We start from the raw sequence: 23,673 nt of genomic DNA, 5'->3' as shown, positions 1-23,673 counted from the left end.
AATTTTCATGTTTCTGGATGTCTCAAATAAATGCATGAGGAAGAAATTCCACCTTCAAGGAGCCCTTACGATAAAATAACCAAGAAAATTCTTACCTAGTTTTGGCAAGGAATAGGGCACTTTAAAGTAGTCTTCATAAAATTCTATTAATCTCTTTGTTATATGGAGAGCATAGTCCCCGGATCCTCTTCTGATAGCATCAGGTCTTGCATATAAGCGTACCTAATTAAAAATATATAGAAAAGTTACTTTAGCCTCTTGATCCTCCAATTTTATCTTCCCTGCGTATATGAACCTATACAAATCACTCTGAATACTACGAATATTAAGCAGCATTCTTGTTCATATATCAAAGCATGCTACGGCTGAAAGAACCAAACTTAAACAATTAAAGGAACCAAGTTGAGCAAGTCACAGTTTCCCAGCTTTACAAGTTGACAGAGAGAAGATTTATATTGCATCAAAATAAATATTCAAAGTTATCACTTACATGTGCTTGCTAGAGATAGGAAGGTACGGTGGATTAGTATAACGGTTTCCTGACTATGCTGAAAGCAGGCGGGATATGGTGGCTTGGCAGGAGAGAAAATTCATGGTTTGTTAAAGTTACATTGCAACAAGCTTTGGAAGTATTACCAGGCTGAACAAAAAAATAATTTAGGCTTCTTCTTTTCTTTGGAAGCAACTATCCAATTGTCCTTATTCCCAATATGCAAAGTAGGATAGAAAACTTTTCATGTACATAAATGATTGCCATTTTGGAAGGCTGTCTGCAACCGTTCCCGGCTTCAAAACCAGCTGAAGTCAGTCATATTTCTAACACAATCTGGATACTTAATATTGATTTTCAAGTCAAGCATTGTATATTATCTAGTCCTTGGCCAAAAAGGAGCCTGAGGCGAATAACATAAAACTGAACAAAACTAACAATTGTACAGAAAAGGTTAAAATGAGATTAGTTTTCTTAAAGCTTTCATAAAGCTATCTGGCATCTTTCTTTCCAAAGGCTAAATCTGTTTTTCACAGATGCGGTCCCTAATCCTCCTATCAATTCTGTGAATAAGAAATATGTATTTTGTGGAGCAGTGGAGAGCCTGGGAGGTGGGTTTTATTCCTGCTCTGCCACGAACCAAGCTGGGAGATACTGAACAAATTACTTAACCTCTTTGGGTCTCAAGTGTTCTCATTCATAAAATGAAGGTGTTAGCCACCAGCTGGTTGCCAAAGTGCTTTTCAGTTCTCAAACACATTACTTCCAATCCCATTTTACAGATAAGGGAGTTTGTGTTCTTTGTAAATCACTAAAAAAGTAAATGGTTTACTTGGTGTGTAGAAATGGATCTTTATATTCAACAGGAAGACAAAAGAGAGCTGTACTCAATCATATAAAAATTGATTATACAATTAGCTCTTTATTATTCTTGCTTAAAGAAAGACAACAGAGATGTGTGTCATCAAAAAGAGCAAAAAGTCAAGGAAAACACATTCTGACTTTGTTAGAAAGACCTGTAATCCAGTAAGATGTTTACTAAATTCAATAACAATTATTTACTGAAATTGTGAAACGACTTCCCATCTGACAACCAAATGAAATATCAAATGTAGTTCACAGTTGCCTACAGTTTTGGTTGGCAGGACTATAAAACCAGAAACTGTCAGGAGACACTACCTGCAACAGCAGAAACTACCACTCTCAGAGAGACAGTGGTTAGGACCCCCTACCCCTGACATCAACTGCTTATAAACATGCAATGTCTTAAGTTGCCAAAAAACAGACCCTAAGGAAAGTATGAGTGTACAGGTGATTTATCAAGGAAGTGTTCTCAAGGAGAAACCTACAAGGGAGCAAGGAAAACAATATAAGGCAGCATAAAAAGCCAAGCGAGGGTGTAATTTCAAGTGAAGTCCTGGCCTCGGCCTGATCCTACAGGGAGCTCTAGAGTGTAAATTGCACTGGTGAGTTTGTGCTGCCTTGAGGTAAGAGAGCTTCCATATTCCTGCATCTCAGTCATTGGATACTGGTTACCCAGGAGAAGGCATAAAATCCCAGGCACTTGTTCTTGAAGGATCTGGATGATGCAACTCCTGTGGTCCAAGGAGAGTCCTTGGGAGAAAAGGTCAGGTGTGAACTGTTAGAAGCAAAAGAGTGAGAGCTGGGTGATAAGCACACCAAACAGGAAAGGAGAGCTTGTCTGTGCACCAATAGCATACACCACAGACAAGAATCATTCGTTCCTGCATTCACTCATTCAACAAATATTTATTTGGCATCTGCTTTGCACCAGGGCCTGGACTAAGCCTTCTTAAGTGATGAAGAAGACATGTTCTCTAACCACAGATGGTACAAAGCATTATTGGGAACAAAAAGCAATGAAAATGTAATCCCCATTCTCAAAGAGCTTCCCATTAATAAAGGTAAATTAGATAATAACAGATAATGATGCACGCCATATGAATGGAAAGCCATGAGTGCCAAGTGGATACTGAGGAGAACAGATAGTTTTCAGAAGGTTCAAGGTGAAGTAAATAGTAAATTCATGTTAAAACCATAACCAGGACCACTGCAAAATAATGCAGCAAAAGGTCACTGATTTTACTCCCAAGGAGCACCATTGATTTTAGTAGAAACACAGCCATTCCTGTCAATCAGCTCTACCTGTTAGTCAAGCTATCTGTAGGCCCAGACAAGAGAAGCACAATTAAATCAATCTGGTTGTCAAGATTTGATGGAAATGATCCAATCTGAGTGAGAAGATAAAACGTACACATGATTAGCACAGAGTCTTCATTTATTCATTTAAACATTTATTGCACGCCTGCTGTGTGCCAGGCATTGTATTAGAGAGTAGAAATAGAACAATAAAAATTTCTGCCAGAAAATAAACAAAACATTTACTCTTACTGCTCTTAAGAAGCTCACAATATGTGGAGAAACAAACAAATAAATCAACAGCAAAATACGATGTAAGAAATGTAACTGCATTTTGCCTTCCCTCCCATTACAATGAACTCCTGTAATGTAATGGAATGAACTCCCATTACAAAGGACTGAGCTCCTACCCACAGCCAAACCCTCCACATTCTACCCCTCCTGCTTTTTTGAAGACATTATTCTCAAAATTCTCCCCTTTATCTCCCATATCACCAATTTATGCTTCCATACTGTATCCTTTTCATCAGCAAACACATACTCTGTATCATTTCCTATGTTTAAGAAAAATCTTTGTTGACCACAGTTCCTCCAGCTATGGTTTCCAGCCACGGTCCTTGAAAGAGTTTCCTATATAGTTAGAATTAACACGTAAGTTAACATGCAAACTAGAATACTTTCAAAATGAACAGGAGCACTTAACACCCTGAGACAATAGGTATAAGTAGGGTGGTTGCCCATTTATACTCCCTGTTTCTGGTCTCTCTTGAAGTCACCGCAACAAGGCTTTCATCCCCACTACTCCACCAAAACTGCTCTCATCAGCCTCACTTATGGCCCCAGGATGCCAAATCCAACCATCCAACCGTCAGCTCCCAGTCCTCAACATGCTTAACCTATCGGCAGCATTTGACACAGTTGATCATTTCCCCTCTTTCAAACACTTTCTTCACTTGGCTTCTATCTTACTTCCCTTCTATCTGGTTGACCACTCCTTCTCAGCCTCCTGGCTGATTCATCCTCATCCTCTCTCTCATCCCTCTCACTTCTTAATGTTGGAGGATCTCAGATTTTTATCCATAGACATCACTTCTCGGTCTACACTCAGTCCCTTAAAGACAATATCGAGTCCCATGGTTATAAATATTATTTAGATGCTGAAGACCTACCCCATAACTCCAGACTTCCAACTGCCCACTGGACAACTCCACTTGGATATCTAATAAGCTTCTCAAAATTAACACGTCTAAAATCCAAATACCAATCTCTCTCTCTCTGTCTGTCTCACACACACACACTCACACACATACACACCTGCTCCTCCTGAAGCCTTTCCATCCAGCTGCCCAAGCCCAATATCTCAAAACCATCCTTGTTTTCCCTCTTTCTCTCACACTCCCAGATTCAACTCATCATCAAATCCTTTTGGATCTACCTTAAAAATATACCCAGGATCCAATCACTTCTCACAACCCCACCATGACCATGCTGGTCCAAGCTTCCTTCATTTCTTGCCTGGATGAGTGCTCTAATTTCCTACTGATGCCTCATCCCCTACTCCATTCAGCCTCTTCTCTACACAACAACAACAACAACAAAAAAGTTCCAATTAAAATAAATATCAGGGACTTCCCTGGTGGCACAGTGGTTAAGAATCCGCCTGCCAATGCAGGGGACATGGGTTTGAGCCCTGGTCCAGGAAGATCTCACATGCCGCAGAGCAACTAAGCCCGTGCACCACAACTACCGAGCCTGCACTCTAGAGCCCGTGAGCCACAACTACTGAGCCCGCACACCACAACTACTGAAGCCCGCACGCCTAGAGCTCGTGCTCTGCAACAAGAGAAGCCACCACAATGAGAAGCCCACGTACCGCAACGAAGAGTAGCCCCCGCTCACCGCAACTAGAGAAAGCCCGTGCACAGCAACGAAGACCCAATGCAGCCAAAAATAAAATTTAAAAATAAATAAATATCAAATCATACCACTCTTCTTTTTGTCCTCTAGCGGCTTCCCATGTCATTTAGAGTAAAAGTCCAAGTTTTTACAAGGGCTCCCAAATCCCTATAAAAACCTAATCCCCTTTACTTCTCTGTCTCATTTCTTACCATTCTGCGCCACACTAACCTTACGCCAATTATACACTAGCTTCCTTGGCATTCCTCAAACATGCCAGAGAGATTCTCTCATCAAGGCTTTGAGTTTTCCCCTAGATATCTCCATGGCTCATTCCCTCTCTTCCTTTAGATGTACTTTTCCAAATATCTTTGCTTTCTGAGCTGTCCTCCCTCCCACCCCAGGACTCTCTATTCTCCTTCCTTGCTTTATTGTTTCCCATACATTTATCACCATTTAGCAAAAGATATGCTTTACTTATTCATTTTGCTTCTGACTGCCTTTTTCCTAAGAATGTAAGTTGCATGAGGGCAAAGATTTTTATCTATTAGTTCTAACCATACAAAAGTGTCATTGTGCTAAGGCAACAATGTTAACCAAGTGATAAGTGATTTTAAAGGCAACAGTAAATAGTAGGACTTAATTATAATACTGGTGGTAATTCATGGGGGGATATTAAGCCAGAAAATGATAAAATTACTTTTGCATGTCAGAAAGATTACGTCAGTGACCTATACCAGGTGAACTGAGGTATAGGGGGACGCTTGTGAAGACATCCAAGAGAAATAAAATTAGAAAAGTGAAGAGATACATAGTGATAGGTAAGACTGGATACGTAAATAGAAACTTCAAACCAAATTAAAGAAGGGCCTGTAAACCAAATGGTAGAATACTAATTCACTCCTATAGGCATAGGCAAATCACAGATTTTAAGCCACAGAATGACATAATCAGAATTAAGTTTTAATTGATGACGCTAGCTGCAGTATAGATGATAGATGAGGAGGCACTAGGATCAAACAAAGGCAATAAGTTAGACTATTGTAGTGAAAGTTGACGGTGGTTTGGACTGGAGAGATGGCAGAAGGGATGCAGAGAAATGGAGAGATTTATTCAATTGGTCCTAACATTCTATTGAACAAGTCCTTTAGTTACCAAATAAAGCCAATTGTAGTCACATTCTTAGTAATGAACAATCATTCAACTTATCTGTACCTGTCTCACTCCAGTGCCCAGTTGCAACAAGCGAGACCAGCTGAAGGATGGGGTTGGGGGCGGGGGAAGTCCAAAATATTTCACAAACTGGATAATTCCTTTGTTGTTAATCAAGAGCTGGCTGTGCAGTAATTCATTTTATACTGTGAAAAAAAATCACAGTTGTTTTCTTCTTTTAGAACAACTAGGTTCTACTTAATCATAACATAGAAACTAAATCTTCAGAAACAGAGTTATCACTCAAAAGCAATGAAATATAATTTTTTTTTTTGAAATATAATTTTATTACACCTGCTTCACTTGCTCTTCTGACATTCCACGATAAGAGCCCAGCTCTGAAAATGTAAATTGCTAACCAGGCTTTATCTCTCCCTCTGCGTAGCTTCTTCCTACAACCAATATAAACCGAACTGCACATTAAGTCCAGTAGAAAGGACATTATACTAGGAACTGGCACACAGGGATGTGAGACTCAGCTTTCTCAGTAACGACTGTCAACTTGGGAAAGTCTGTTAACTTCTCTGGGTCTCAGTTCAGAGTTCCTTCCAGGGATAATAGTTTATCATTATCTATATATCATATTAACCCTGAGAGGCTGGTGCATCATGTTAATTTGCCTAAATTGTTCTTATCTAATCACTACTTATTTTGAAAAGAAAATAATGAAAAGGTTTTGTTTTTAATCTTCACTCAGTTTAACTCCTTGACATTTTTTGCTTCCCTTGAAAATACATACCAACTACTCAGCTGTCATTCTCCATCCTTTAATCGAGTGTTCCTCTTTTTATTTCCCTGAACTGTCCATGAACTTGGTACTGATCAGACAGACATAACTATAGTAGCCAGCCAATATGAAATAGAAGAAGCTGGTCTTGGAAAAAATGATCTTATGGCCCCACCACTGTGGGAATTCACAGCAGCAATGAGCTAAGGTTTAGGAGCTACATATTTTTGATCCCATAGAAAACTTAAATGCCCAAAATAGGCATTCCTAGGTGGCTTCTGTTTGACCCAGTGGCCTTTACTCTGTAGTTTCATGGACCCTCTATATTTAAAGTATGTTTGTTTTATCTTTTTATAGGATTTTAAGTTCAGTCGATCCTTGAACAACATGGGTTTGAACTGCACAGATCCACTTATATTCGAAATTTTTTCAATAAGTACACTGGAAAATTTTTTGGAGATTGAAACAATTTGAAAAAATAAAACATGAACCACGTAGTCTAGAAATATCAAAAAGCTTTTAAAAAGGTTAGGCATGTCATGAATGCATAAAATACATGTAGATATGCATATAACATACCAGATATGTGTTAATTGACTGTTATCAGTAAGGCTTCTGGGTCAACAGTAGGCTCTTAGTAGTTAAGTTTTGGGGAGTCCAAAGTTATACGTGGATTCTCAACTGTGCAAGGGGTCGGTGCCCCTAACCCCCTTATTGTTCAAGGGTCAACTGTGTTTTGATCATAGAAGGGGGAAAATACTAAAGGCAGATACCATCAATCCCATTGGTCATCTCATTTTCTCACAGTAACAGGGATGGCAATTAAGTTTCAACTTATTCTGACAACTGAGAGTAGCTTCTTAGAGGACATGTCAGGAGGAAACTTGAGACCACATCTGCACTTGTCAGGAGAAAGTGCCATGATCTGTGAAATGCCATCTGTGCTGCTAGGGGTAGGATAGGTGGCACTGATGTCAGACATATGCTATTATTAGGACAGAATATTCTTTGGAAAGGAGTCATAATGGTAGGAAACTTTAGATAAGTTCAAACTGACTGTCTCTGATAGCTGTGCAACTTAGAACATCAAAGACAGTTAAATGACGTCATCAATGGGCTATTTAGTTAGTTAGCTACTATTTAATGAGCATATATTAATGGTCATGTGCTGACTGTCCAAAGGTAAGCAAAAGAGACATGGTCTCTTCTCTCAAGAAGCTTGCAGTCCAGTGGGGAGATACAGCAACTAAGTCTAATCATTGAGAAAATCAATGTGGACCTAATTTACAACGGCTCTTCAAAGAAGTTCTCTCCATAGAGATGGTGATGCATCAGAACAGGGACAGAGAACCGTGGAAGTGAAGAGAAGCAAACAACTATTCAAGTTCTTACGTATAATGTTCTACTTTCACTGTATTAAAGATTTCAAAGGAAAAGTAAAAATACACATACAATTGTAATATAATGCAAATAAGTAAACACATGCAGTTGTCAGAAATATTATAAAATTTTACACTAAATAATTCTGGAGACTTTCTTCTAATAATTTAAAATACTTCACAGATTTTCTTATTTATCTTTACAAAATACCTGTAGAATCAGTATGGTGTTCAGCAGTGAATTCTGATTTTGTAGATGAAGAATCTGAAAAGAAGGTTTTCTATAGTCACTGAGTCATTTTAAAGGACAGTGAAACTAAATTTCTCTAGTGCCTTTCTTCTAGACTGTTTTAATTATTTGTTGTGTTAAAAATGAATTGTGGTAGTTACTATACAATTATGTGAAACAGTGTGTAGTTACACCATACAGCAAAGGGAAAAAAAAAAAACATTTACAGCAGTAGCACACCTGTTAAATAAAGACTTGAATAACATTTGCTCTGATTTGATGTTTGTAGTTTGGTATGTTAAGTTAAATAAACCTTCTGGCTTGCCAGAGTTATTCTCTGAGAAAATTTCATACTGAAAGAGTACATTAAGAACTTTGGAAGACACAGAAATTATTTCATGCCTTTAAAATTTCACTCTAATAACAATAACAAATTTACTTTTCCTTTCACCTAACTGAAAAAAATCAGTCCCTTTCTTTAATAACTGCAAAACAATGATGTGTTGTCACTAAACTCTCCACCATTACAGCTGTATTAATTCGCCTATGTGAATATAATTTGATTTGGGGGCTCTTCATACAAATCAATAAAACAAAACAAGCCGGGCAGAAGGGAGCAGATGCTTTTGACACTATGTAGAAGAAAAATACATCGATACAAAGAGGGAATGATGTTGTAAACAAGAAGCTAAAAGCCCAAGAGTATTAGTCTTCTTTAAAATTCGGAAGATACCGGTTTTTTTGCAAAGAAAAAGGAAAATAAATACACACAAAACTCTGACAGAAACAAGGAGCCAGAACCCAGATGCACGAGCCAATAAACATAAAGAGGAGGCTCCAAGCGGGGTGGGGAAGGAGCTGGCATGACTGGAGCAGGTGGTACAAGGGCAGGAGGCAGACCTTGCCCCCCAAAGATATCATGTCCCAATCCTTAGAACCTGTGAATGTTACCAAAGGGACATTGATTGTGATTAAATTAAGAATTTTGACATGAGGAGATTATCCTGGATTATTCAGGTGGGCCCTAAATGTCATCACAAATGTCCTACTAAGAGGGAGGCAGAAGGAGTTTTGACTACAGAAAAGGAGAATGCAATAGGATGACAGAAGCAGAGAGAAATGTGAAGATGCAAAGAAGGAGAAAAAGCTCATAAATCACTAAATGCAAGACATGCAGCTCTAGGCGCTGGAAAGGCAAGGACCAGTTCCTCCTCTAGAGCCTCCAGAGGGAACCAGCTTTGCCAACACCCTGATTTCAACCCTGTAAAAACTCATTTTAGATTTCTAACCTCTGTAATTGGAAGAGAATAAACTTGTATGGCATTAAGTCACTGAGTTTCTGGTAATTTATTACAGCAGCAAAAGGAAGCTAGTATAACTTTTTTTTATCTTCATGCCAGTTAATACACTGATTTGTGTTAGATTTTCAGCTTCATATAAGAGCATATTTTGTACTTCTCTGTGTGTCACTCTTTCTGTTGTAGATATAATTATTTACAGCTTTCAATCTGCTAATGTTGGCACACCTGATTTACTTACATATATTATTACCAAGCACATAACACATTATTGCATGTAATTGGTGCACACACACAGAAGTGAAATGATTGAGTAAAAGAATCATCTACACCAATTATTTTCCAAGTGTTGTCTCATTATGCTTTGCAGCAGAATCACCTGGAGTAATTGTATAAAATTCAGATTCCTGGGTCAATACACTGCAGAAATTCTGAATCACCTCTCTCCATGGGCCCCTAAAATCTTCATTTTAACAAACGTACCAATTGAATTATATATACACTAAAGTTGAAGAACTACTGGCCTAGAGTCACCTAAGAGCCTTTAGTTCATTCAGCCCCACAGCAAGCAAGTCTCAAGACTGGAAAGAAATATTTAGCAAAAGCCTAACACACAGGAAAACATATATATCCTTATTCCTTAAATCTCTTTCAACATCAAAGTCTTCAATGAAGATACATTCAACATGACTGTTATTATTTTTAACTCAAAAAACTAATCTTTCTTTCCCCTGCACAATAAACTATAAACAACAGATGAGTCAGATCCAATGTCTGGAAACCAGTAAAAGTTGTTTAATACTGTCACACCCCATAGATAAAACGGTAGCATTTAATCCCTCTCTGAGATAGAGTACATCGTTTGTAGTAAACTGAATTGCAGTTTGTTTGTTTTTTTTAAGTGAGATAGAATAAATGTAGAGAATTTCCTTATTAAGCCATCCGTTTTATGCCTGGTCAAATTTCTTCAGCAAGACTGACACCCAAGGACATCTACTTGTAAATACAGGAGCTCAGGGCTCAGTTGGATTCAGTTTCAATTTGTTTTGTCCCATCTGTCCTTTTATTCCCTGATTTCCAGCAACCTGCTGACCTTACTTTTATGTATGCCACCTTCTCCTCCAACTCAGCACCATCCAGTTCAAACACAGCATCCCTCATGCACCAGCCCTCTCTTGTGGATCTTTCAATGCTGCAGGCAGCCTTCCACTACCTAGGGGTCAGAACTCAGAATTCCTTTGTCCATTCACTCATTTAATAAATATTTATTGAGAGTCTACTCTGTACCAGCTGCTCTTCTAGAAAGTAAACCAAACAAATAAAAATCCCTACCATGGAAGCTTATATTCTGGTAGGAAAGATGGATAAATACAAACAATACAAATAAATGCTACAAATAATACACTATAAATAGTAAACAATACAAATAAATACAAATAATATATAGCATGTTAAACAGTAATAAGTGTTCAACATTAAATCAGAAGGAGTTAGAAAATGTCAAAGGCCATGGAAAGCCTCACTGAGAAGGTGGTATTAGAGTAAAAATATAAAATAAGTAAGGATGTGAGCAACGTGCATATAGATTCCAAGAAGAGCTACTTATGAGTGTCCTGAAAACTTTCATGTCAGTCCTCAAGCCTCTCCATTCAACTCTTTCTTTAAAGAAACTACAAAATATTCCAATCATAGAGAAAAGTACAGTACAAAAGTGCATTATTCTTATACCCCCAACAGATTTAAATAATGTTGATATTTTTCCCCATTTGCTTCAGATATTTTTTAACCATGTAAAACATTACAATTCCATTGAGGCAATACACCCCCTTCTTACCACGCCCCTCCCTCCCACTCTAGAATTAACCATGGCCATGAAGTACAGGCTTCAGTAGATTTTCAATTCATGTTATAATTGTCCTTCGTTTTAATGGGCATTACCAATTTCTCTTCAAAGGAGCTATACCAATTTACATCCCACCAGCAATGTATGATAGTCCCTGCTTCCCCACATCCTCATAAATTTTGAAATGTATGTTCATCAATGGTTATGAAACGGTGTCTGGTTGTTAGTTGTAATTTGCATCATCCTAGTAATGCGGGTGTTAAGCACCATTTCAAATGTATATTGGCTTATATGTTCCTGTTCTGCAAACTGCCCTGTTCCTTTGCCTAGTCTTCCATTGGATCATTTACCTGTTTTCTCATGGTTCATAGTAGTCCTTTGTATATTCTGGACAGTAGTCATTTGCCTGTGTATGATTTGCAAAAATCTTCTCCTAGTCTGTGCTAGTCTTGTACATTATGTTCCTGATCAAATAAAATGTTTTACTTTTAATGTAGTCAAATATCAAATGTTCCCTTTAGGGTTTCCGCTTTCTGGGTCTCTTTAAAGAAATCTTTCATTGCCCTCAAGGTCAAAAAATACTTTTTCCTATATTTTCTTCTAAGATTTTTAAACTTCTGCTTTTCAAAGTCAGAGCTTTAACCCATGCAGAATGTATTTATGTGAATAATGGGAAATAGTGATCTCATTTTATTTTTTTCTATGTGGATGATCAATTGTCTCAGTACTATTTATTGAAGAGTCCTGCCTTCCCAACTGATTTATAATGCCTCTCTCCATATACAAAGTTCTCATACAAACTTAGATCTCCATTGTTTTCTGTTGGTCAGTATGTCTATCACTGGGCCAACAGCACATTCTGGAATCACTAAAACTAAATAATAAATTGTGGACTTCCCTGGTGGCACAGTGGTTAAGAATCCGCCTGCCAATGCAGGGGACACGGGTTCAATCCCTGGTCCGGGAAGATCCCACATGCCGCGGAGCAACTAAGCCCGTGTGCCACAACTACTGAGCCTGTGCTCTAGAGCCCACGAGCCACAACTACTGAAGCCTGCGTGCCACAACTACTGAAGCCCACGCGCCTAGAGCCTGTGCTCCACAAGAGAAGCCACCGCAATGAGAAGCCCGTGTACTGCAACAAAGAGTAGCCCCTGCTCACCGCAACTAGAGAAAGCCCGCACGCAGCAACGAAAACCCAATGCAACCAAAAAATAAATAAATAATTTTTTTAATTTTCAAAAAAATAAATAAGTAATAAACTGTGAGGTCTAATAAGACCAGTACTTTTCCTTAATTTTTTTTAAAGCTTCCTTATTATTCTATATGAATTTTAGGATCACTTTCCACATTTACACAAAAAAAATCCTCTTGGGGACTTGGATAAATTGCACTAGATTTGCATGTTAATATGACACCTCCAAATGTTAGATCTTAACACCCATGCCCAAGGAATATCTCTTGATTATTTCAGTCTTTATCCTATTTTTAAGTTTATCAATTTCCTTCATATAAGCTTTGCACATCTTCTATTAGATTTACTTCTAGATACCTTATGGTTTGTTGTTACTGTGAATGGGATTTGATAAATCATATTTCTAAGCTATTGTTTCTGATATTAGCCACTTACTGATTTTAGTAAAATGACTTTGAAACTAGCCAACTGTCTGAAATAACTCTAATAGTTTTTCTGCGTTGTTTTGTGTTGGCTGGTCTCAGTCAAGATTTCTAGAACAATGCCAAATTTTTTTAAAAAGCAGTGAAAGAAGGCATCCTTATTTTTCGCTTTATTTGGAATGCTTCTACTGTTTCACTACCAACTATAATTCTTGCTGCCAGATAAGGAAATTCCCTTCTATTCATTGTTTGCCAAGAATTATGTCATGAATAGTGTTGCATTTTTCTAATGCTTTCATCGTATCTATTCAGATGATATTTTTCTTCTTTTTTTCCTGTGTTCCATTAGGGTAGTGAATCATAATAATAAATTTTCTAGTGTTAACCGTTTGCTTTCCTGGGGCGAGGGTGGGGGCAGGGTAACCTACTTAGATGTTGGGAAGCTTTTCATTTAAGATTTACCTTTTCCCAGATAGGGTTTTAACTAAAACACACCTATAAAACTGTGTAAACCTGGTGGTTTTGTGTGTGAGAGGACAGATTTTGATTAGTGATCCACTATATCTATGGTTATTGATAATTCATATTTTTCTTAAAATTATGCATTTCATCTAAGTTTTAAAAGCATGAGAAAGAATTTCTCTATAATATTCTCTATTTTTGAAATCTCTCCATCTAGAGCTATTTTAATTCTAATAATATTTGTACTTTCTTTTTTCTCTTGATGAAAACTGTCAGAGGTATGTCTAATAGTCTTTTCAAAGAATTCTCTTATGGTTTCATTAAGCCTTCTATTATTTCTTAGTTTTTTATTTCATTGATTTCTAATCTTATCTTTATTATTTTCCTGCTTCTTTCATTATACTCTGCTATTTCTCTAAATGTTTCAATAAAATGATCAGCTGATGAATTTTAAATCATTCATGTTTTAATATGATCCTTAAGGCTCTTTATACTATATTCTTTAAGGCTCTAAATTCCTTCTAAGTATAGCTTTTACTTGCATCCATGAAATTTAATAAGCAGTGTTCTCATTTTTCATTAATTTCTAAATATTTCATAACTTTCTATTTGACCCATAAATTATTTAGAAGTATGTTGTTAACTTCCTAATGTATGTGATTTCCAGGTTACTTTTCTTTATTATTCCTATCTAACATTATTGCCAAAAGCCTGGCCCATTTGACACTGATTCTTGGTATTTCTTCAGATTTTTTCTAGACCAGTAATTAATGAAATTGGTAAGCAATGGATCTAGATGCTTGAAAACAATGTTTAACCACTAATATTCAGGTAAATGGTTCTAAATATATGGAGATTAATATTGTTTTGTTTATATCTTCTAAACCTCTATTAGGTTTTTTGCTTTATGTTCCTGAGAAAGATATTAAAATCTCCCACAAGCCCATTGATTTGGTTGTCCATCTATAGTTCTGCCAATTTCTGCCTCATATATCAATACTTTGAGTCAATATTATTAGGTGCATACGGGTTCATGTCTTCCAGGTGAAATCCTCTTATAATTTCAGCCTCAATAATGTGAACGCCTTAAAATATATTTCACCAAATATCACTGACTTTATCCTTCCTTTTACACTCAAAATTGTGGGCTTTATATTTAAGATGCATCTTCTGTCAAGCATAGAATCATATTTTACTTCTTTATCCAATTTTTTGTTCAATTTCTTTAAACTAAAACAAAACAAAAACAACTTCATTCATTCTATACTTTAATAGGTAAATTTAGTGTAGACAGATGTATAGATATAGCTACAGATAGATTCCTATTCTGTTCTACTATGTTTTTCAATGTTTGTTATCCATCTTGCTTTTAGTTTGCTTCTTTTTTCTCCTTTCCTGCTTTAAGTAGATCTATCATTTTTTCTCTGTTCCATTTTTATCCTTTTTGTCATTTCAAAATTGTATAATCTAATATTTCTATCTACTCTTTCGGTAGTTGCACTTAAATGTCAGTGCATGATGACTTTACACAGTCTAATGTTAATCTGTATCTCTACATGCCTTGAGAACAAGGATCTGAATACACTATACATTCAGTATAGTGTGGTTTTCAAGTGACCAGGTCTGGAGCTAGACTACCTGGATCTAGATCCTGGCTCTATCTCTTCCTAACATTTAATAGGTAAGTTACTAACCATCACTCTGCATCAGTCCCTTCATCAGAAAAATTAAATTAATGATAAAAATGCTAATTGTAATTGCTTGAGAATTATGAGAATTAAATTAGTCACTACGTGGAAAGGGCTGAGAGAAGTGGCTAGTATATATGTTAGCTGTTATGGATTTTCATTTTCATATTATACTACTGTTATAAGTCATTTTTTACATCATCAAAGTTAGTCATTATTATTATTTCACAGGTGATATTTATTTAAATTTACCAACAGGTTTACCAATCCTTGCTTCACCATTGTTTCTTTCTTTCTAGGCTAAATTTTCTTCTCCCTGGGGTATATCCTATAGTCATTCTTTTCACAATGGTCTGTAAACAGAAAACTCTTCCAGTCCTTCTTTCTCTGGAAATGTCTGTATTTTGCATTCACTCATATCAGAATATGGAAGCCCAGTTAGGACACGACTTTACCTTTCTCTCAACATTTTGAAAGTTTGTATCACACTATCTAGGGGACTCTGTTGTCACTGATGAGATGTCTACTTGTCATTCCTTTCTCAATAGGTGATCTTTCTTTTCTCTCTGGTTACTTTTTTTTAAACATGAATAGTTTTAAATTTTCAGAAAGAAACAGTGATAACAGTATAATGAACCCCTGTATTATCATCTCCTAGATTCAACAATTATCAAGAATTTGCTTCATCTATCTTTTTCTTTTTTCACCTGAAGTATTTTAAAGGAAATCACAGACATTATGTCACTTCACTTATACCATATACATCTCCAAAACTATGTTTTTTTAATTTAACCACGATATCATTATACATCTTACAAAATGGTCTCCAGCTGCCTTTAAGGCTTTTTTCCTTGAGTTTGGTGTTTCATAGTCTTACTGCAATGCTTCTGATGTGGCTTTGTTTTTCATTATCCTGCTCAGGTCACTTTTGATCTCCCTTCCACTACAACACACTATCCCAAATCTAATCCATCAACCAAGCCCTTTTAATTTTACCTTTTTTAACAGATTTTTAATCCATCACTTCTCTCCATATCCACTGCCATCCAAGTCAAGTGATCCCATCTCTCTCCTGAACTACTGTTAATAACTTCAAAACTTCCATTTCATTCCTTCCCCTCTATATCCAGTCTTCACAAGGTAGCCAGACAGTTCTTTTCAGAATACAAATTTGCTGACATAACCTCTGTCTTCAAACCTTCATTTTTCTGGGAGGAAAAGGGTCTAGGAGGTCCACGTGGTCAGTTTCTAACCAGCTGTGCATAAACTGTTCACTTAATCTTGATATTGCCCCCAACCTGTACCCTCCACCATAGCCGTGACCACGTTCTAATTGACTTTTAAGACTCATCCCTCCACCATAGCCGTGACCACGTTCTAATTGACTTTTAAGACTCATGCATTTTCCCATCCCTTCTCTAGGGAAACCATCCTTGGAATCCAAACCTAGATCAAGGTTTGGTTTCGTCCTTTTTTATAAGTCATCAGAGAGAACACGTGGCACAACTGCGATTCTGCACCTTCAGTTTTTTGATGTGGTTATTTGATAAATGCCAGTCTCCCCAGGAGAATAAGAGTTCCAAGAAAGCTCCTGATTGTATCCTCATGCCTAAGAGAGGAACTGGCACAAAGCAGGAACTCAACTCAGCATCGGTCAAATGAACAAATGCACGATTGTCCAGGCATTCCTCCTCTGTGCTTCCAATCCAATCTGCAAACTCCTATCATACAGTACTCATCACATTTGACACTATTAGTAGTTTTCCATTCAGTCTTCCCAAATATATTATGATCCCCTAAGGGGCAGGTAATGTGTTTGGTACACTTTTATATCTCCAGCAACTGGCCTGGTGCCTATATGTAACATGTATTTAACTATAAAGGAAGAAATTAGTAGAGGGACACTAATTTTGATTGGTTCTCAGGCACATGGAACTGAATAGATCATTCTTCTTAATTTATACATTCATTCTTCATTCCCAATTTACTTATCTGAGCACCTGTTATACCCCAGGTACTGATTTAGATTCAAGGGACAGACCAACAAAGCAGACTAGATTTTGGCCCACACTGAGCTTATGCCATGCCATGCTTTCATCAGTGATCTGTGAAAGTTTCCTCTTCTGTTTTAGATTTGATTTTTTTTTGATACATCTTTATTGGAGTATAATTGCTTCACAACGCTGTGTTAGTTTCTGCTGTATAACAAAGTGAATCAGCCATATGCATACACGTGTCCCCATATCCCCTCCCTCTTGAGCCTCCCTCCCACCCTCCCTATCCCAACCCTCTAGGTCATTGAAAAGCACCGAGCTGATCTCCCTGTGCTATGCAGCTGCTTCCCACTATCTATCTATTTATTTTACATTTGATAGTGTATATATGTCCATTCTACTCTCACTTCGCCTCGGCTTCCCCCTCCCCCTGCCCCATGTCCTATTGCTTTCCCCTTTATTCCCTATTTCCAAGACCATTCCTCACTCCTTGGTAACTACTCTTATGCACTTTCTATCCACCCACCATACCTGTTTTTACATGTAAGTATATCCAGGAAAACACACAATATTATATGTGTGTGTATTTATTTTTTTTATAAATGGTATTATGTTACAATCTCATTCTCTTTTTTTTTTAACTTTTACTGTTTGTTCATTCAACTAATTTTGAAATCTATGTTTTTAAATATAAAATCTAGTTTATTTCTTCCAAGCATTCCATAGTATAATCCTATAAATATACCAAGGTATCCATTTCCCTAGAAAAGGACTCCTATGGTACATTCAACTCCTCACATCCCCAGCATCAATGCAATAAGCATCCTACTGTGTGTTTCCATATGCACTGACTTGATAGTTTCTCTCTGGAACATGTGCAAAAGTAGAACTGCCAGGATGTCAGGGTTAGCATACCCAGTTTCCCTAAGAACTACCGCTGCTCCCTAAAATGGCCACACCAGCTTAGACTCCAACAAATAGTGGAAGAGGGCTCCCCTCATTTTTCCATCCTCACCAGCACTTGATAGTATCTGATTTTCACATCTTTGAAGATCTGATTGTTGTAAGGTATTATTTGGTTATTACTTTAATACACATTTCTCTGACAACTAGTGAGACTGAGTATCCATATACGTATGAGATCTGAAGCCAGATTTCCACTTAGTATCCAAGTAGTTATAAGTATATTATTAATTGTTCTGTGATTCAGTTGCTTCCTCTGTAAGGTAGGGATGATAATAATACTTCTATTATGAGGAATTAAACGCTTAAAAATTAAGCACCAAGAAAAAAAATTCGATACAAAGAGGTGCTCAATAAATGTTGGCTATTTTTATAATTATTTATTATTATTTACATTCATGTATCCTCTTCTGTAAATTGTCCATTTATGTCCTTTAATAATTTTTCTTCTATATTTCCTGTATATTCCTTTCTGGTTTACATGAGTTTCTTGTATATTCTGAATATCAATCTCCTACAAATGTTTTTAAATGAATAAGTGAATGAGTGATCAGAGACTAAACATGCCAGTTTTGTCTTACAGAACTCCAACTGTTTGCTCTTCCGCTCACTGCCTTGTTGGGTCATTTTTGTTCACAAATATTGAATCTTAATGTATTTTAATATGGTCAATAAATTTTAAATGAAATTTAATTTATATTCCATTTTTCTAAGTCAACAACAAACAAATCCACAATTGCAGGAGGAAACATCCTAGCTCCACTGTGAAAAAGTTAAGCTATTCTCTTTGTGGTTTTTATTGGGCAATTTTTTAGAAAAGTAGAAAGACAGTACAAAGAGCTACAGAGTCTGTCAAATCTTCTCAGAGGCAAGTACTTTGTTTCCATTTCAAACTCATTATTAAACTAGAATAATCCTTCAAATGGGCTTGCAAAATAATTTTCTGCAAGATTACCAAAGGAACTATTATCATTGTTAAAGGGGCACTTTTAATAAAATTCTTAGTAATCATTTATAAAAACACACAGAAAATCTTAGAAAATCTCAAAATAGAGCAGCAATAAACATTTGATAAGAATTAGTGTTTAACGAAAATCTATGTGGAGAATCCTAAAGTTTGTGACTCTTTTCGTAGCAACTCAAAACAACACACAAATCGACAACTGCTCAGCTCATATCTACATAGGAAGACTATGATTACTGTATCTTATTTTTAAGCAGAGATGCAAAAGTATCAGTGAAGAAAAAGTAATTATCTCCATCTTGAAAGAGTGCAATTTATATAAAAATGAGGGGGTAGGGGAGGGATCACAGCTAAATAAGAAATGAAATAATGATCAGTCACCACCCTTTCCACATGCCACCTGGACGGCCTTCTAATACCTGATGCTGCTTTACGTTTTTTTTTATTCTTTTATTATTTTTAAAAATAATTTATTATCTTACAGTTCTGTAAATCAGACGTATCATTGGGCTAAATTTGGTTGTCACCAGGGGCTGTGTTCCTTTCTGGAGGCTCTAGGGGAGAGTCTATTTCCTTGCCTTTTCCAGCTTTTTCTTTTTCTTTTTTTTTTTGGCCATGCAGTGCGGCATGTGGGATCCTAGTTCCCCGACCAGGGGGCAAACCCGTGCCACCTGCAGTGGAAGCCTAGAGTCACAACCACTGGACCGCCAGGGAAGTCCCCATTTTTTTATTTTTAATGGAAAGGTTAGGTGATGTAGATAAGAAGTCACCCATTGATCGACTTCTGTCTGTCACATCTTGGTGAAGAGTAACCTGTTCTGATATGGATTAGTAATATTCTAAGTAGGTAAAACAGACACAATTAAGAAAACGTTGGCCAAATCTCTTTCTTTTCTAACTAATTCCAAACTGGATATGCAGATTCATTTAGTTTATGTCATGAACATCACTAGATGCCGGAGTTACAATTATGAGCAAAAACTCACAACATCCCTAGTGGTTATGACTCAGCAGGGGAGACAAATGTTAAGTTTAAAATCACACAAAAATGGAATTATTCTGAAGGATAGGATCATGGTCAATGTTATTATGAAAGTCTATAATAAAAGAATCTGACCTAGTCTGAAAGATCAGAGAAAGCTTCCCTGAGCCAACATCTGTAGGGAGAGAATGAGTTAAACTGGTGAAAGGAACAGCATGTTCAAAACTATGGCATAAGAGATTGTAGTAAGTCCACATCTATGGCTGGGCTGGAGAGCATAAAGGAGATGCAAGATATAGGTGGGAGAAGTGAGGGGTTTCCAGAAGGTGCCTGGCTATTTGGCTATCTTAGGTGTTTAATCTTTAAGTAAAATGGAAAGCTACTGATGGGCTTTAAAAAGGGAGGCTCCAATGTAGAGAATGAATCGGAGGAAACAACAAGAATGGAGACCAATTATAAAAAATGTTTCTATAGCCCAGGTGAGAGACAGAAGTATCTTGAAATGAGGTGGTAGTGATAGAGATGAAAAGAGGTGCCGGGACTCTAGAGATATTGAAGAGGCAAAATCAATGAAGTTATATAGGAAAGGACAGATGCAACAAAAGCCTCTTTCATTATCTCTCTAAGACTTTCTACGCATTGTACTGCTTTTTCTATTATGGCTGCCAGTTGGTCACATCCCTGCAAGTTAAAAAGGAGCTACACTCTTGCCACTGTTTGGACACCCAGGCAGAATTTTTCATGCATCCATTAAAGAAATAGCTTTGGCACCATTTACAGTAAATAACAGTTTTAGCTGCAGATATTCTGTAATCTACACTTCTGTAACATGGCAGAACTTATTTTACAGACCAACCTGTGATCCTATTTAACCCTGTGGGACATAAGTTATTTTCATTGCTGTTAACTTTGCTTGCTTCCTCAGCGTGTCTGATTATCATACATAGGATGCCTACTTCCCAGGGCTTCATTCCTTTCTAAGGATTTGTTCCAGTTCATGAAATATTTTATCTGAAAGCTTGTAGAAATTTTGAAAAATTTCTAACCTTTTCTTCTGGATCTGCTACTAGTTGAACAAGGTATGTATAACAGACATACAAACATGTTTAAAGATTGCACAACAATTTTTCCTTCAAGTTCACAGTCAATTGTATGCAAATGGCTAGTTCTGCTTGGCTAGGTCTGGATTCTTTTATTATAGACTCTCATAGTGACATTGACCATGATCCTGCCCTTCAGAGTAATTTTACCTTTGCTTAATTCTAAAATTGTTTGTCTCCCTTGCTAAGCCATAACCACTAAGGATGCTATGAGCTTTTGCCATGTTCTCTCTCAATTGGACTATCAGATTTATTTCTTAACATCCATTCACATATTCAGAAAATACATCCATTTTTAATTTTTAGAATATATCTGTCCTCCCATTTTTCTATCAAACCTCATTTCTCATTAGCAATTTCAATAAGATAGTTTGGTACCTGCAGGATGAAAACCTAGCCAAGTAGAACTAGCCATATCAGCCATCCACTGGAATTCTGGGCCCATACATCAGGACAGACAGGCACTGGTTCAAAACATGGACTTTGGTATCAGTCTGATACTCTATGACTTACTAGCTGTATGGCCTTAGGCAAGTTACTTAACCTACATAAGCCTCATTTTCCCATAAAAAAGAAGAGTATAACAAAATATGTTGTGTTCTATGTTATATGATATAGTATATAATACGTTGGGATATAATACATAAAATGCTTGGCACAGAGAAAAGTGTGGGAGCTATCATCGCTATGACTGCTAGCATAATTGTCCTGTTTCCTGCTTTCCTCCAGCCATGGCCATCCACCAAAGAAGGACAGATGTTTAAGAAGTAAAGGTTGTGTCAAAGATTTCTCTCCTGGCATATGGAAGGATGCAAACTTGAGTAAGCCATATAGCAAATTAGCAATAAATTCAAAGAACTGGGTAAGTTCATCAAGAATAGGTGGAGAGATAAGATGTAAAATCATATCTGCATGTCTCTTGTGTAGGTTAAATGAAGGAGTAAGTTGTTGTTCCAAAGAAAAAAGTACATGGAGTATGGAAAATGATTACTGTAGCTTTGTAGTATAGCCTGAAGTCAGGGAGCCTGATTCCTCCAGCTCCGTTTTTCTTTCACAAGATTGCTTTGGCTATTCATGGTCTTTTGTGTTTCCATACAAATTGTGAAATTTTTTGTTCTAGTTCTGTGAAAAATGCCAGTGGTAGTTTGATAGGGATTGCATTGAATCTGTAGATTGCTTTGGGTAGTAGAGTCATTTTCACAATGTTGATTCTTCCAATCCAAGAACATGGTATATCTCTCCATCTGTTTGTATCACCTTTAATTTCTTTCATCAGTGTCTTCTAGTTTTCTGCATACAGGTCTTTTGTCTCCTTAGGTAGGTTTATTCCTAGGTATTTTATTCTTTTTGTTGCAGTGGTAAATGGGAGTGTTTCCTTAATTTCTCTTTCAGAATTTTCATCATTAGTGTATAGGAATGCAAGAGATTTCTGTGCATTATAGACGTATGAATCTATAGAATAGAATTCCAAGTCAAGAAATAAACCCTTATACTTATTGTAAATTAACTTTTGGCTAGAGTGCAAAGACAATTCAATGGGAAAATAATTATCTTTCCAACAAATGGTGCTGGGAAAACTGTATATCCATGAGCAAAAGGATGAAGTTGCAGCCTACTTCACACGCTATCCAAAAATTAACTTAAAATGGAACATAGATCTAAATGTAAGAGTTAAAACTATAAAACTCCTAGAAGAAAATGTGGGAGCAAATCTTCATGACTTTGGATTAGTCAATGGTTTTTAGATATGATCTCCAAATATAAAGGTCAAAAGAGAAAACTAATTGGACTTCATCAAAATTAAAAACTTGTATGCTTTTACCTTCAAGAAAATGAAAGGACAACACATAGAATGAGAGAAAATATTTGCAAATCATATGTCTAAAGGGACTTGTAACCAGATATATAAAGAACTATTACAACTCAATTATAAAGACAAATGATCCAAGTAAAAAATGAACAAAGTATTTGAATGACATTTTCCCCAAGGAGATATGCAAATGGCCAAATGCTCAACATCTTTTGCCATTATAGAAAAGTAAATCAAAACATTAAGAAATGTCAAGTTACTACCTGACACCTACAAGAAAAGCAATGATAAAAAAGACAGACAATAACAAGTGCTGAGAAAGAAGTGGAGTCATTGGAATCTTTGTACACTGTTGGTAGGAATGTAAAATAGTGCAGCCACTATGGGAAACAGTTGAGAATTCCTCAAAAGGTTAAGCACAGAGTTACCATATGACTCGACAGTTCCACTCCTAGGTACCCACCCATGAGAAATGAAAACATACTGTATACAAAACTTATACATGAATGTTCATAACAGCATTATTAATAGCAGCCAAAAAGTGTAAACAATCCAAATGTTCATTAAGTGATGAACGGATAAATAAAAGTGGTATACCCATACAATGGAATATTATTTGGCAATGAAAAGGAATGAAGTTTATGAATTACTAATACATGCTACAACATAGATGAATCTGAAAAAGTTCTCAGTGAAAGAAGCCAGTCACAAAAGACCATATTGTATGACACCATTTATATAAAATGTTCAAAATAGTCAGAACTATAAATAGAGAAAATAGATTAGTGGTTCCCAGGACTGGAGTGGATGCAGGAAGGTTGAGGGTATGGAGGTGTGACTGGTGATAGGTACAAGGTTT

General features: G+C 36.7%; 1 protein-coding gene across 1 annotated transcript in view; it reads right to left on the bottom strand.

The window, feature by feature from the left end:
- TRHDE (thyrotropin releasing hormone degrading enzyme) overlaps positions 1-23,673 on the bottom strand; it is a 404,783-nt gene that overhangs the window by 271,289 nt on the left and 109,821 nt on the right. The window contains exon 3 of the mRNA XM_036867190.1: positions 96-222. Coding sequence (XP_036723085.1) covers positions 96-222 — 127 coding nt within the window. The remainder of the gene's footprint in view (positions 1-95; positions 223-23,673) is intronic.

This window comes from Balaenoptera musculus, chromosome 10, assembly GCF_009873245.2.
Source record: "Balaenoptera musculus isolate JJ_BM4_2016_0621 chromosome 10, mBalMus1.pri.v3, whole genome shotgun sequence".
NCBI lineage: Eukaryota > Metazoa > Chordata > Mammalia > Artiodactyla > Balaenopteridae > Balaenoptera > Balaenoptera musculus.
The sequence above is the reverse complement of the archived record's forward strand: the minus strand, read 5'-3'. Positions and strand labels throughout refer to the sequence as shown.